Raw genomic sequence first — 17,449 nt, forward strand, 5'->3', positions numbered from 1 at the left:
TGTTATGTGTTTGTGATGATAAAAGATGATAAAACTGAATAAAAAATATAAGTTACAAAATAATAATAATAATAATAAAAATAAAATAAAATAAAAAAAAAAAAAAAAAAATAAATAAAAAAAAATAAAAAAAAATCTTTGTATTTAAAAAAAAAATCATAATTTCCATAATTTGATACAGTAGAAATGACCTAAGTGAAAGAGTGCATACATCGTGTTTTGAATTTTCTTTAATAATCATCAGCGATGTCTGAAATATGTAAAAATAAAGACTGCCCTGTCGTATGATTGCTATATTAAGGCAGTACTTAGAACACTTCTAAGAACAAACTGCACCTAGTCGTGTAACATCAATACAAAATTTAATTAATCTACTTGATGTAATACGAGAATCTATATCTTCACTTTTCCGTTTGTTGTTGTGTAACATTAAAGCATGTACCTCAGAAAAGGAGACGGATTTATACAAGTTGAAAAACTTGTTTCCTTATCAAATTCAGATGTAATCGTTTTTGTATAATCGTGATGTACATGTTCTTATCAATGAATAAAGTTTATATATAAATGAATCTGTACTTTGTAGACATGCGTCTCTCAACCTGGCTTGTCGTTTTCTCACTATGAGTATATTAACAACCTAGTTAGTTAGTTTGATCAATGACTCTTTATTGTACACACATTGCGTTCTACTTATCTAAAACGTTCAGTCACATCCCGTGCTTTGTCGTTCTCCTGGATCACTCCTTGTCCTTCTACTATGGCGTACTCGACCTCCTTTGCCGACAGGATTAGGAAACCACAGTCGTGATCTTAGTATATGGTTTTGGTAAAATATGAATATTTAACGAAGTATGTATTAAATAAACATTATAATTATATAGATAAAACAATACCCGTCTGTGTTGGGAGGAAAGGATGAAACTGGATGAATGGAAAGGGTGTGGGGAATTGAGAGTATAGAAATACTAGGTGTCCTGGTTATCGATGATTAAATGTTAAAACGTTTAGAACTGGACATAAATTATTGTACAGAACTACAGATGACAATATTTTTTATCAGTATCGAGATTTTCGTCCCCAAATAGAATGTGTTCCACGGTTATTTCGTTGTACCAGTAAAGCGACTGAAGCATTATATTACTTAATTGATCAAAGTTGTTACAGAAAATCAAGTAATGACTAGAGTCTTCAGAATGATGTCCGCAACTGCAAGAAGAATTGGGTCGAAGATGTGCTTTGTAAAGATCATAATTTAGAGAACTGCTGCGGTTGAGGAGTTGGCAATGTATTATATTTACTTTTCTAGGCCGGTACTCAAGAAATGATTTAATATTTGTAGGGATAGTAAGATGAGGTAGAAGAGTTTTGAAATGTTTGATAGAATCAGATGACTTAGTTTCGATAGGTAGATTATTTCAGGAGCCAGAAGTGTTTGGTATAAAGGATGAATTTGTAAGTTGTAGCATATAGAGTGGATTTTGAAAGATATTTCTGTTTCTAAGATTGTAATTTGTAGAATTTGACACAGTAAGTGGTAGTAGAGATTTTAGATATGAAGGAGCATTATTGTGATAAATATTCAGGGTTTAGCCCAGCAGAAATGTGTAAGCCCAGACGAGGAGTCTGCATTTGATAATTTCAAAGATGTTTTGAATCGTTTTCTGAGACAGTTTTTTTTTATTTATTTAACAACAAACTTCAACCCCTGATATCTATTTTCAACCTTAGTTTTGTAATTTTGTCTTACATATGTGTAAGCCCGGGCTTTTTCTTTCTATGGAAGCTACGCCCCTGATATTACAAAACATAGATAACTTCCTATTTTTATGTCTGTCCGCCAATGATTGCTAGCCTAGCTCCCTGTAAATAAATTCTTTTTAGTAAATACTGGTAATCCTGTAATTATGCTACCTGCTTCATACTGAATATGTTCTAATTCATTAAGAATGGTATTGCAATTGTCCCAAACTTCGCAGGCGTATTCAAAAAGTGGTGTGATGAAAACAAGATATATTCTTTCAAAATGTTTTGTTCAAGATGTACTTAAGTTTCCTAAGTGTAGCGATGTATTTATCAGTTTTTGTCAAAATGTCACCAATGTGAGAGTTCCAAGTACCATTACTGTTTATAACTACTCCTAAGTGTTTGTGTTTGTTAACGATAGGAATGGGTGTTGTCAAAGAGAAATTGTGGGTTAGAAGGTATATTTGTGTTGGAAATCAGGAGTATTTCAGTTTTAGTTCGATTGAAGCTCATTTACCATTTTTGAGACCAAAGATTCAGCTGTTCCATGTGGTAGTGTATTACCTGTTTTAGATCATGTAAATGTTTAGAAGAGTATGCTAATGCAGTATCGTCAGCGGAAAGTCTAGTAATAGATAAAAGAGTGTTTGAAATATCGTTAATGTATACAAGAAAAAGAAGAGGGCCAAGAGCAGAACCTTGTAGAACCCCGGCGTTAATACATACTTCTCGAGAGACAATATTTCTAAGGACAACTGATTGACGTTTGTTGCTTAAATTGTTTTTTATCCATTCTAAGACTTTACCCCTTATCCCATATTTTCCTAATTTAATTAACAAACTTTTATGCCAGACTCGGTCAAACGCTTTAGAAAAGTTACAGAAAACAAGAGCTGTAGATTCGTGATTCTCTAGTGCTAAAAGTATATTATGGTAGAGTTCAATAAGTTGGCGAGTCGTAGAGTGATTTGGCAAGAAGCCGGGTTGTAATTTGTATAGAAGATTATTAGTGAAAAGGTAGTTATAAAGATGTTTATGGATTAATCGTTCAAAACGTTTGCCGATGGAGCTAAGTAAAGAAATAGGTCTGTAGTCATTTGCCAATTCAGGTTCCCTCTTTTTGAATATAGGTGTCACGTAAGCAAGTTTCCACGAATCAGGAAAAACAGAAGTACGAAACGATTTGTTGAATAGAATGGTGAGTGGTGTAGCTGTTTCACTAGATATCATTTTTAACATTTTATGACTTATGCCATCGGGGCCAGCTGCTTTGTTAATTGTAAAGTTAAAGTAGGATGTGACGTCATCGGGGTCATCAAGGTCAGAGACAGATTTAATGAAGTTATTTAAGATATTGGATTTTATATAGTCATCGGTAGTTAAGTGTTTGTTAGAAGGATTTAGTAAGGGAGGTATGTCGGTAGAGGTGTTACCTTTAAAGAGCATGCGCATTAGTTTCCAGTATACTTTCGGATTAGCTGAAATGTTACGGATGAGACCATCAACATTATCATAAAAATGTGTTTTAGCATATTTAAGCATGTTATTTACTTTGTTTCTTGCACGTTTGTACTTTGCTTCTGAGTGTGCGGTTTTAACTCTGATAAAATACTTCCTTAATCTATTTCTCCGCTTAATTTCTTTTCTTATATCTCCGTTCATCCATGGTTTGTCATTTTTATTTACAGTTATAAGTTTTTTAGGAATATGTTTCTCTAAAATGGAAGTAAGTTTTTCAGTGAATAAAACACATTTCTCGCTCACATCATCAGTGACAGAAAACAAATTTACCCGGTTTACTTGTCTAACAGTTTTTAGGGTTTAAACTATCTGCTCTACTGTATAACCATATTTTAAAAAGTTTTCGGTTTTGGTTGATAGGACAATAGAGACACAATGACAGCTCTGTGATCACTTATAGTGTCCAGAACAGGTACAACGATGGATGAATCGGAGGATATAGTATCACTAATATAAAATGGATCGATGAGAGATTGTGTAGTGTTTGTTACTCTAGTCGGACGTGTTACCAGGTTAGTTGGATTGTATTGTTGTTTAATGAAGGTGAGATCATTGTTATTTCCAGTAAGTAAGTTAATGTTAGTATCCCCTGTCAGTATAATATGAGGTGTATAAGCAAAGGCTATATCAAGAGAATGTTTCAGCCGTGTCCAAATTCCAGAGTTTTGCCATGAAGGCTTATATAATACACATAAAAGATATTTCTTATTATCAGAACAAAATTTAATCCAAATCATTACGTCGTGTGGTGATTCAATATCAAGCCTGCGTTCTGGAAGTATGTCATTGGTTGAAAATATCATAACACCACCACCAAAAGCGTTCCTATCTTTTCTAAAAATAATTGGAAGTTTGTAAGAAGAAGGTCAAAATCAGGAATGGAAGAATTGGGACACGTTTCTGTTAGACATAAGATGTCTATATCATCAGTGAAACTCTCAGGAAAATCTAGTTTGTTTCTAACACTACGAATGTTTAAATGCATTATTTTTGAAGAGTTATCATCAGAAAATGAAAAAAATGTATTATCGGAGTCGTGAGAAGAGGAAACTATTTGTTGGCCCCGGCTTTGTGAGTATGTCTCCCGACAGAAGTAAAATCCAAATAAAAACTAATGCAATGTTGTTTGGATTGTTGTATGCTTGTAGAAAAGATAGAGAGGTAAATACTAGAGGCACATGTACAAACTGTAACTTAAAGATATCATAGTAGGAATATTTCGGATTGCGAAATCTGTGTGCAATGATTAGTTCAAGGAATCTCCCTTCGTTGTGTTGTTAGACGACGTCAAATTCTCGTAACTGTGAAACAGCTGTTATTTTAGCTCCGAGTGGAAATCGAGTAAGATTGAATTATATATACTCCGACATGGAGGTTTAAAAACCTTCCTTTCATGTAAGAAATTTTCATTAATAGATTAGATTTAGATTTTAGATTTAAACATATTTATTGCCCAAAATTGAGCAGAGGATTAGGCACAAGTTATTTTAACTTATGACCGCCTTTTCCTCTAATACAATAAATGATAATATTTACATGATAACATTAACAAGGCATACATAATATATTTAACAGTTAGTACATTTTACTTAAAATCTGTTGCTGGATCTGATAAAAATTTGCACGTGTCTGAATACTTCTGTATTGGTAATTAGGGACAGATTTTCATTTCCAAATAAAAATAGATGTAAATTCACTTGATCTATATTCAACATGTTTATACTTTGAAAAGCGTTATTCTTACTCTATTATAAAGCTTACATTCTAGGAAAAAAATGACTAACATCCTCACAGTAATGTTCACAAGCACACGATGGGTTATCAACAATCTTAACACGGAACAAATCACTTTACATTAATAGATATAAATCTCGCGTAGTTACTTTTAATCTCTCTAGATATACAAACGGTATCTTAGTATTTTAACGGGAGTGAAACTTCAGCTCGGAAGATTAATTATATTATCATAATTATGTGTTAAAACGGCTGGCTACAACCCAAATTTTAACATTACGGTTTCTAATTTGCCCTGAACTCGCCGAAAAGAAATAAAATTTATCATAGTGTCAGATTCTATGTGGGTTTAACTGCAATTAGTTTTTTCTGTCATCGCTACAATGTACAGATAAACGACCATATTATTTATGTGTTTTTCATCTTTAATCTTCATAAAGATAAAAAAAACCACTTTGACATGTTTTAAATGAGGTCGAAAATTAATATGGTAGACAAAAAAAAAACGTGAAATGGAGGAAACCGTTTTATAGCGTCATTTTCAATTCATGACGTAACGGTTAACGTCAATGTCCATATGATGACATCAATGAAAATTTCAAGGGAATATATAGTCAACAGGCCCGGCGGAAGCAATTTGACATTGGGGGGGGGGCTGACATACATAATTAAGGCAGGGGGTATGGGGGCCACCTTTAGCCTCCCACCCCCATTGGGTCCAGGGCAAAGACCCTTAAGCTGGTGGATTTTAGCATTGTTAAGTTGCAGATTTAAAAGCTTAAGTACACATAAAAACTTTGTTTTCAACCATGTTTTTTTGTAAAATTGCTCAAATTGTGATGATGACAATAGTAAATTGCAAATCATTACCAATGCTGTGAGTGAACGGTCAGCATCAGCATTAAGCGGAATCAAAAGGGATTAAAAAATGCAGGGTGTCATTATTTGCAATATCTTGCGAACGCGTTGTTCAAAAACAATGAAAATAGGTCAAGCAACTCTCTAGGTCACAGTTCACGTGGACATGTATCGAATGTTGCATTATTGTAATGCGTGACGATGTCTTCCGGGGAAAGCTCGAAACGGGAAAATCTCGTGCACAGAACTGTTATGACATTGAGTTACACTGCGACCATTTGGTAGTCTTCATTGAGAAACATCATTTTTCGATATTCTGATTAATTTCTGAAAGCATTAAAAATGGCTGACGGAAGTTCAGAGGGGTCAAGCCATTGCGATGGTTATGCAAGTTCAAAGACAAATACAGGCTGCCAGACATTTTGGTGTCTAAGGGAAATTGAGCGGGTTGCTGCCAGACCTACAGTGAAGGTCTGGGCGTCCGCGCGTGACGTCACAACGCCAGGACAGTTATATTCGTCTCGGTATTGACTAGCCAGCTCCCACAATGAGTCCATTTCGATTTCAGATTACAGAGTTCTCTTTCAACTTTATTCAATTACTCCTAAATCACTTACCAGATACAAATCGTTGATTTTGCAGCTTGTTCCGTATGAATTAACTCCAATTCTTATTTGAAATATTGAACATTATACTCGTCGTCTTGTCTAGAATTATCTTCAAAGTTTACCCTGCATTTCTTTATCTCTTGAATATACTTCCAATATACACTGCTCGTAGTTTGTGATATACACAGAAAATGTTCCGTGGTCAAATTCACTGAATAGCACATGATAAATATGTAATACCACGGACTTGATAATATATACAACTATATTTATAAAGGCCATTAGCCATACAACTAAAAACGTGTAAAACACCACTGGATAGAAGTTAATCAATACATTGTATTACATAATGCGAATCAGAAATGGATTTTTTAACCCACAGGTTGCGGATGTTGAATGAGGGTGTAACAAACCAGAGTTGTCTCCCGTAGGAAAACCCCCGAGATGACAACACGTAAGAGTAACTTTGAACCAATGAGAACGAGCCACGCTTTGCTCTCCGGGTCAGTATAAACGTGGAGAAATCACCGGTAACTGGAGCGGTGTGAAACTGAAGAAAAGGGAATTCTATCGTTGAAAGCAGAAAATAAGTCAACATGCAGGTGTTCGGTAAGTGTCAATGCGGTACAACATTTGACGAATTCTTCTTTGTGGTGCAATTTGTGACCCGAATGTTACGTCGTCGACAAAACGAAACTGGGCCGTTCGAGCTGTCAGATGTGTTACGGACCTATGGTCCCTTAGTGTTTCAATGTTTTCGTTTGAGTTGATGTGATTCGTCATTTTACAGCCGTTCCTGCAACTCACCTGCATCGTTATTGAGACACATATTAAAACCTGTTTCGTCTACCAGAAGATAACTGATATCGGTTGTCTCACATTGGTTTTCTTTTGTCGTACATGCTACGGGATCGCACGCTAGGTACCTATAGCTAGATATTTCACCCCATTGAAGATAAAATTAGGAACCCCAAACCTCAGGAAAAGATCGTTGCAAACACTCAATCTATCTCTTACCCTGGTGGCCTTCATAGTATAGTCCGAATAAATATACAGATGGACTCCGGCTATCTCTTACCCTGTTGGCCTTCTGAGTATAGTCCTAATACAAATACAGAGGGATGGAAAGATAAGAAAGCTTTCAAATAACTTTCAAATTTGTCAAAGCAATTAAATACATTTACAGATGAACGGGAAAATGTGACAGCTTTCTAATAACTTTCAAATTTGTCAAAGCAATTAAATGTTGTAAACTGAATTATGTATTTCTTCTCATTTTTTCCCAGCAAATTTCCTTTCTTCTACAACAGAGTGCCTCATGTCTTGTAAAGGTAAACCTACCAATAAACAAACTTTGTGAGGTTTGAAATGAAAAGTCTAGAGGGTTTCCACAGGTTCATCAGGTTTGATGAGGTTGTATACATGTATAAAATTAACATGAACTACAATAATGCTGCTATGCCATGGTTCATAAGAATACATAAATAAAAATAGTCAGTAATTAAGTTGAATATGATGTTAATTTGTTGTTATAAAGATATACTTCTGCTTTATTTATTTAATTTACTGATGATTATTATATCCCCACTTTACCTCAGCTTCCTGGACTTTGTTTTAGTCCCTGTGGTTTAGTCTGAGAACAAAAACACATCTGTAAAATCAAAACACACCAACAGCACATGGGTATACTTAGTGATCACCCAAATGGTTGAAAGAGATTGTCACTGAATATATACTGACAATGAGCACATGACATGAGATTGACAGAGCTTATAAACAAAATGTGTACATGACACTTCCTTTATCCATTTTGGTGTTTTTAGTTAAACTTTGCATTTGACTTCAAATAGATCAACGGGGCATAACTTGAGTTTTGCAAATATGATCTAGGTTTAGTAGAAAATATCTCTGATTTTTATCAGTGGAATAAAACAGTAAAGGCTTTCAGGAAAAAAACAAGTTTCTGGTTTCTCTCTGCTAGACATATGGGACATATACCAGAAAAGTCTTGGAGATCCAGAAATTTATGATATCCCACAAGCTCAGACTTTACCAGTATGTTCAACAATATCTCAAAGGTTACAGCAGGCTTTAGAAATATTTGGTGTTATATCAATCAATATCTATGTCCAGTTTGCTTAAATAGAGTTGGTTGAAATTGAGATGGATTTCTAATTTTGATTCTTTTAAATTTTTTTTCAGTTTTGGCCTTAGCTGGCATGTTGTCAACAGCAACAGCTATGTACTCGGCGGGTGACAGTGTCGTTGAGTTAACACCTGCCAACTTTGATAAGGAGGTGATGAGGAGTGATGAATTGTGGCTCATTGAGTTCTATGCTCCATGGTAGGTTATTTAGTACAGATTCACTATCTATTAATGGTAGGAGAAAGCAAATTTTAAACAAAATGTTTGAAATCCTGATTGCTAGATTTAGATTTGAGGAATGTTGGGAGACAGAAATGGTGTTTACAACAATAGAATATTTATATGAAAAGTTGTTTGTGTTACAGTAATTAAAGTAATGACTTTTTACAGGTGTGGTCATTGTCAGTCCCTGGCTCCTGAATGGAAGAAAGCAGCTAAAGCCCTGAAGGTAAACTTTGGTCCCTGAACCATACATAACCACATTTTTCTTCTCTTTTTATGCTCCTACACAGCTTTTATATCAAGTCATATCAAGATATCTAATCGTTTTTTTTTGTCAAACAGAATTTTTTTCTATACATAACTATCACATGTTTTCGTCATAATTGTCACTGTCATATTTTCAATTACACAGGGTGTGGTTAAGGTGGCTGCTGTAGATGCTGATGCTCATGGACAACTGGGTCAGAGATATGGTGTTCAGGGATTCCCCACCATTAAAATTTTCGGGGCCAATAAAAACAAACCAGAGGATTATCAAGGTGGACGTACAGCTAATGCCATCATTGATACAGCAATGTCGAAGGTCAAGGCCATGGTGAATGACCGTATGAGTGGCCGAGGAGGTAGCAGCGGTGGTGGAAGTGGTGGTGGATCACAGGTAATTTTAAACAGTAGCATTTTCTGTTGATATCCAGGGCTTTGTTGAGGACTGTTTGGGACTGATAATCAGATTCATTCCAAGTTGATATAAATCTTTATCTATGTAAAATTTACTTTTATAATTTTTTTTCCCAGCTCACCAAATTTTTCTTTCCAAAATGAAAAAAAAAGTAAAAAAAAATTACTGATATTTCATTTCGAATTAAGTCCAAAAAAGGGTGTTTCCTTACCCCTACCTGAGCAACAACAGGTTATTTTCCAAAAGAAAAGAAAATTTGAAATCTGTGCTGAATTTAGGTAGTGAAACTTGAAAAATGATATTTTCACATTTGTATTTTCTTTTTGTCACGTTTTGTATTTAGAATTAAATGATATTTTTAACGGACTAATATCTTTAAAACATGGTGATAATTTCAGTCTGGAGATCCCAAGGATGTGATTGAGCTGACAGATGGAAACTTCCAGAATTTGGTACTGGATAGTGAAGACCTCTGGTTAGTGGAGTTTTTTGCACCATGGTGTGGTCACTGTAAGAACCTTGCACCACATTGGCAGTCAGCTGCCTCACAACTGAAAGGCAAAGTCAAGTTTGGAGCTGTGGATGCTACTGTACACACTGTGTATGCTGGCAGATACGGGGTAAGACCTTTGATATTCACATATGATATAAGACTGTCTCTTTATCAACCGTGAGGTAAGACTCCCAAATGGTTAAATTCAAGGTAGGTCTCCTTAACTCCTTAATGGTCACATTTAGAGTAAGACTCCTTACTGGTGACATTCAAATTAAGACTCCTTACTGGTCACATACAGGGTAAGACTTTAATGGTCACATACAGGGTAAGTCTCCTTAATGGTCACATACAGGTTAAGACTCCTTAATGGTCACATACAGGGTAAGTCTCCTTAATGATCACATACAGGGTAAGACAGCTTAATAGTCACATACAGGGTAAGTCTCCTTAATGGTCACATACAGGGTAAGTCTCCTTAATGATCACATACAGGGTAAGACAGCTTACTGGTCACATACAGGGTAAGACTCTTTAATGATCACATACAGGTTAAGACTCCTTAATGGTCACATACAGAGTAAGACAGCTTACTGGTCACATACAGGGTAAGACTCCTTACTGATCACATACAGAGTAAGACAGCTTACTGGTCACATACAGGGTAAGACTCCTTACTGATCACATACAGAGTAAGACTATTTAATGATCACATCATGCTCATTTTCATATATAGTAATTTTCTGAAATGATGAGGAGTTTTAGATCGATGCTACCACTTTATGTAAATTTTGACAGTTGATTTGTAGCCTCATTGATGTGAAAAAATTTAATATTGCTCATTTATTTGTATTAGGTACGTGGCTACCCAACCATCAAGATGTTCCCAGGGGGAAAGAAAGATGGGGAGGCTGTTGATTATGACGGAGGTCGAACAGCTTCAGATATTGTTGCTTGGGCAACTGAAAAAGTAGCTGCTAATATTCCACCCCCTGAAATCTACCAGGTATACAATATATTAATTTAGTGAAATGTTTAGCAAAACCTCCATATTTGTTTTACCAGTTAAAGAGATTGTGTCAGAGAAGTCAGTGTCTGATGTTTGTAATGTTGTGTTATATTTCTCATTTAATGTTGGCGTTTTAACTTGGTACAGTAGCTGATATTGTTTTGGTGTTTGATTTTATACAGTGGTGGATATGGTTGAGTGCACAACTCGGTAAATAAAACGTGAAATATTTCTTGTTATTTGCTATTTAGGTGACATCTCAGGATACTATAAAGGAGAACTGCCAGGACCACCAGATTTGTGTTGTGGCTGTCTTGCCACATATTCTTGATTGCCAGGCAGACTGTAGGAACAACTACCTATCAATTCTAAAACGCCTGGGAGAAAAGTACAAGAAAAACCAGTGGGGGTAAGCCTTTGTCAGTCATAAAATGTTCTGGTTTGTGGTTGGGAAGGACCATTTTATTTATTTACATAAATAGTGCATAATAAGAAGGAGAATTGATATTAAATATACTGTAATACTGTATAACAGTTTTAGATTCTAGGTATAAGGTATAAATGACCAAGAGGTGTTATCAAGATAATGGTAAAGATTTTTCTGCTCTTAAAAGGTTATTTTTCCAAGTTAATTTTTTCCATAAGAAAATGATATGACAATGTTAACATTATTTGGTGTAAACAATGATAAAACTGTGAAATATAAGCTGATTAAGTTTAACTGGAATTTTACTTAAAATTTTTACTTTTACATTTTACTTAGATTGTGATGTTTACCATTTAATTATTAAAACATGGAGTATATACAATATTACATCAGGGATGTCATGTATGATGTAAAAATATTGCAGCCAATGACCTCTTTTGTTACAGATGGGTTTGGTCCGAGGCTGCAGCCCAGCCAGAGCTCGAGTCGGCCCTTGGTATTGGAGGGTTTGGTTACCCAGTAAGTACTGTACGGTATACAACATCAAAGTGTGTATGATGGATTCTAACATACATTGAAGTGACTGCAACAGTTTATTAGTTGACTTATATTCAAGGTCAAAGGGATCAAAGTTGTTTAAACCTTTTAAAGAGTTCTACTCATGAACTATAAGGCCTAAAGGCATGATATTTAGCTGGTATGTTCCTTTGATGGAGCTTGACAAAATTTGCGAAAATAAAGACCTTGACCTATGTTCAATTTTACAAGTGTCAGATTTGTTAAAACCTTTAAACATACCCGACATATATCTTGATGTTGGACATGTAAACATACCTGACATATATCTCAGGGCCAGACATATACAGTAAACATACCTGACACATATCTCGGTGTTGGACATATCAACATACCCGACATATATCTCAGGGCCAGACATATACAGTAAACATACCTGACACATGTCTCTGGGCCGGAGACAAAATCTACCAATTTCAATCCAAAATTGATCTCATGAAGCAATATTTGATAGTCTCTCCTTTATTTTGTAACCATATTTTATAATGATAGTTTTTTCACAAGATTTTATGAGATTTTGCTATAGTTGGCCACAACAGTGACTACAGTCAGTCAAAAATTATGTCTATTAAACCATTCCACTTCATGCAGTCGCTATAAGTGTCACCAGTGTTCTGATTATCTGCTATATTATCAGAAAATTTTCACATTGATAAAAAGGGAATAAATACAAATAAATCAATTCTGTGGACACGTGTAAGACAAACTGCTCTCCTAGTGTTAACTGAAAGTTGAGAAACCGCCATACTTATATGCTGATTGCCTAGATGGTAAATTGCTTATTTTCTGCTTTAGGCAATGGTAGCTCTTAATTCAAGAAAGATGGTTTACGTTCTACTGAAGGGACCATTCAGCGAGAGTGGCATCAATGAATATCTGAGGTAAGTCTGCACTGTAATGATATTTCACAGGAACGTTACTAGATAATTAATTTACACTCTAATACTGAATGATGTAAATGTAGTCAATTTCACAGAGTTTTATTTTTTCTCTGCTTTTTAAGAGAAGGTAGGAATACACAAAAACTAGCATACTTTTGGCATCACTTATTTTGCGACTTCATCACAAAAAAAACACCTATTTGGTAAAATTACAAAAACTGGTCAATGAACATTAGCCTTTACAGTGTATTGTTAAAGGACCTGGGTCAACGTCATGGTTGAATGATCATGTTAATAAAATCATTGTATGAGACACAAAATTACAGAGTAAAAGTATTATCTTAATAGGAGACTTATTAAACAGTAATGTATAATAGGTGAAAAAAATCCCAAAATTTCAGTGACTTTTGACTAAACGGTGCTCTTTGTCATTTTTTAGGGACCTGTCATATGGCAAAGGGTCCTCAGTACCAATGAGAGAAAAGGAGCTACCCACAGTACAGAATCTGGAACCCTGGGATGGAAAAGATGGAGAGGTACGGCAATATTGATTATAAAGCTGAAGCCTTACATAATCATATCATGACCAGTTGTTTATATAGGAAGGAGACATTTTCTTTGAAATTCCATAAATCATAATCTATAATAAACATTGTATGTCAGTAAGGAGATGGCTTGGTTATCTCCCTTGGAGTCTGATTCAAAACTAAATAGAATTTCTAATATCAGTAAGCTAGGTTTCTGGCATTACATCACTATTACATTGGTCCTGTGACTTCTCTCTAACGTATGAATGTACGATTCGTGACAGCATTGGTATAGCACCATTTACAGTTTGTAGATTATATCATCCTTCTCAAAGATTGTTTTAAATCGTGTCTTATATTAGTTATGAAATTGTTAAATGTTACCATACACAAACAATGGTGTACCTTTTGATTGGAGCATTGGTTAATTACAAAATCTAAACTATGTATTATTTTAGAGTGAAACTCTTTTGAAATTGAGGGTCAGTCATATAAATGTGACATATGCCCTTAAAACTTGGATGAAGTACATTTAATATAAATGGTTGAAAGTGTAAGGTAGATTTAATCTGATTATCAAAGTCTGTTATATTTCAGATGTACGTGGAAGAAGAAATCGATCTGAGCGATGTTGAACTGGACGACCTCAAGGATGAACTATGATTTAGAAAACCAGAATTTATTTATCATTTTATGTATGTAAAGTTAGTGAGAATGGTGTTTGATGAAAATTCAGTGTGGAAAGTTGTATGTAGAATTGTACAAGTTTGTTTAAGTTACAGTATGAAAGACTACCAGAGAGGATCAATTGTGTGTAATTTTGTATGGCATTGAACATTTACAGTATGGAAAAGTGTGTGAAAATGTATGCTGTTATGTTTACATATTGTTACTTCAGAAACAACAGCCTCACAAGCAGAGGTTTTCTAGAAGTGTAAACAGCTGGTGCTCCCTCCCTAGATAAGATATTAATCTACATTGCTGTTATCACATTGAAGAGTCATGTACAGGTGTTGTGCTGCATCTTACCTGTGTGATTTAGGTAAGAATGTGTTTTGATCATGTATGGGTCAGAAATTCCATCCCAAGACTGTGGTTTTAATTTCTTTCCTTCTATCCAAAACTAACTGGTAGAATAAGCAGTCTTTGTTATAGAAAAACATTTGTTCACAATTATGATAATTCCATACTGGATGTGTTTCAGAAATGATTGTTCACAACAGTACATTCAGATTTGGATCATTGTAGATCAACATAAAATTGTACCAGTTTTCTTTATACGTAACTTGAAGGACATAGGATACCAGTTATTTCTTTCATGAAATGATGGACCATTGTTAGATATGTACATAGTAAATGTAATATAGATTGTTGTGGACCTGTGAGTTGGAGTTACTGGCAAAGATTTTGTGTGTTGTAGACTTTTGTATGGCTCAATGTTACCTATAGCAAGCCTAGTCTACACATCATTTCTATGCCAAGAATACAGATTATTAAGGTATTTGACTAAGTACCTGATGAAAGCCAAGCATTTTGTGATTATATATTGTCATTCCTGTAGCGTGAAAAGTACATTGTAGGTTCCTGAATTTGATCTTCTGCATGCATCCCCCCTTGATTCGTTACGACCACTGGTGTTGGTGTTGTATGTGTGTATAGACGGTGTTTAGATTTCACCCTTGTGGTTTTTTCGTCATTGTTTCATTCCCTAGTCATTTGATAATACACTGAGTTATCCAAATATAGATTAAGAGTTAAATATTGAGTGGTTTGTTGGTCCATCTCTGGTGTTAAAAGCCTTAATATCTTTACTACAAAAATATATTTCAAGGGCAGATGCTTTTACAGATGTTTCGTATGATACCAGGTACCTCATTCATTCTTTTATTGGTAGCTGATGATTTTTGTAGAGGTTTGATAGTTTATTCTGAAACGTAAACATGGTTGTAAGAGTGCAGCACATTCCTGGATCATTGTCTCGCATGTAGCAGTTGTTTACCAGTTCATACAGACAGAGATACAAAACTTGTGTGGAGGACTGTCTGATATTGTTTACAGGGTAATCAAGTAGATTTGATGATTCTGTTTTACATTGTAAAATCATCTGTTTTTTTCTGACTCAATTTTTGTGGTTTTTCAAAAAGAGCATACTTATTTGCACTTGATTTTATGGACAAATCTTGCATGTGAAATCCACTAGTAATAAAAACGTTTGTAAATTATCATCTCTTCATCATGTTTCTGATAATACCCACATAAACATGAACGAGTTCAGAATGTACAGATCAATAAAATTCAGGACTCTGCTTCCTCAGGACAATAATCTGACCACCAGTTGGTTCTGAAGTAACTTTCTGTATATTTGACATTGTTAAAGCGTATGGATGTTAGTGGGTTACACTTCAGCTGTCGCGTTTGACAATGTTGCGCTATAAGATGCCTGTGTTTGGCTGTGCGGTTGTGTTTTCTGTCATGTTGTTTCTAGAGATCATGTTATGAGTAAAGTTTTCTGTCACCATGAGATTACCTGTTGCTAGGTATCATCTCGCCGACAAACGCCAGTGTACTGATGACTTGTGCGACAAAACATTGGTATACTGGCAACATGTGTTGAACGTTGGTGTACTGGCAATTGCGTCATGTGACCATGTAGTGAAACTATTTCTCACAAAAACATTCAATTGTAATCATTTACACTGAAGCCACAGTTATATTGTGCTAAAAAAGAATGCTTTATATTATCTACATCGAAGACATTATGTAACTTTTAAATAATCTTTTTTTTCATTCATTGTGAGTGTTAATATTAATTACTGGTCAATACCTGTACAGTCAACATAATGCGATCATGTGAACATGTAAGTTGCTATGATGAAACCATGAAAAATAAAATACATATAATTTTTGATATGTTTCGATGTTATTCACTTATTTCAAATAATTGCAACTCTTTTGAATTTGTTTAGAAGCATATCAGCTATATTGATTTGAGTACAACTGTAAATGTACTTGAAAATACCAAAATATCATGTACAATGGCAGGTGCCCTAAGTATATGAATATGTCAATAAAGGTAGATGCTGTCAAAACCTTTTCAATTTAAACAAATTACCAGAAACTCCTGTTTCTTTCCACAGCTTTCATTTTACAGTGATTTTAATTTCTGCTTTAACAGTAAATATTTTTGATATTTCATTCCATTTTTCATGTCTTAGAAAAAATATATTTTTTCATGAAATTTATCATCAATCATAGATCTCCTTTTCATTTAACGTGTCCTCAAGGTTTTTTTTTTTTTTAAAACTTTTCATCAATAAAATACCATTACCACAAACAGTAAAACAATATGATATGTAACCACAAACACTACCAAAATTTGATATGTCGCCACGAATATTACCACAACTTGATATATGTACGTCATCACAAACATTTCCATAATTTGTTGTCACCACAAACGTTACCACAATTTGTTGTCACCACAAACGTTACCACAATTTGTTGTCACCACGATTGTTCCTGCAATTCAGTGTCACCACAAACATTACCACAATTTGTAGTCACCACAAAAATTACCACAATTTGTTGTCACCAAAAAAATTACCACAATTTGTTGTCACCACAAACGTTCCCACAATTTGATATTCCATGGAACATTGATACTGATGTCATATATTTAAGGTACATGCAATTGGTTTTGTACTCTGATCTGTAAAAAATGCATCTGCTTAACTGTCTCGGTATCAATGTAGATAAAACCCCTGAAAATATAAAAATTTTTACTATGTGCATCAATATGAAAAAATGACTGATTATGCATCTAAAATTTGATTTCATAAAGCATACATTGTAATCGCTCAGTCAGTTATTTCCAGACTTACTGTGCTTTTATTTTCAACATTGTAATCCAAGAAATAGATGTGTATGTTAATGTTACTGTTTGGTAATGGAGAGTGTTTTTAACATTTGCTGGCTTGAATGTAGGTGATTATTGTGAATTTATGTGTTATAGATGATAACACACC

The 17,449-nt window shown here is 34.5% G+C and overlaps 1 protein-coding gene across 1 annotated transcript; it reads left to right on the plus strand.

The window, feature by feature from the left end:
- The first annotated feature begins 6,986 nt into the window (after window positions 1–6,986).
- Window positions 6,987–16,330, plus strand: LOC132563290 (protein disulfide-isomerase A6-like). Its single transcript, XM_060228049.1, has 11 exons — window positions 6,987–7,073; window positions 8,667–8,808; window positions 9,001–9,058; window positions 9,245–9,490; window positions 9,910–10,131; window positions 10,861–11,010; window positions 11,265–11,422; window positions 11,887–11,959; window positions 12,812–12,897; window positions 13,337–13,433; window positions 14,022–16,330. The coding sequence occupies exons 1-11, from the start codon at window positions 7,061–7,063 to the stop codon at window positions 14,085–14,087; spliced, it is 1,311 nt and encodes a 436-aa protein (XP_060084032.1). The 5' UTR covers window positions 6,987–7,060; the 3' UTR covers window positions 14,088–16,330.
- Window positions 16,331–17,449: the final 1,119 nt, after the last annotated feature.

Source organism: Ylistrum balloti, unplaced genomic scaffold (genome assembly GCF_031769215.1).
Source record: "Ylistrum balloti isolate Yb309-2 unplaced genomic scaffold, AGI_CSIRO_Ybal_v1 Utg371668, whole genome shotgun sequence".
NCBI lineage: Eukaryota > Metazoa > Mollusca > Bivalvia > Pectinida > Pectinidae > Ylistrum > Ylistrum balloti.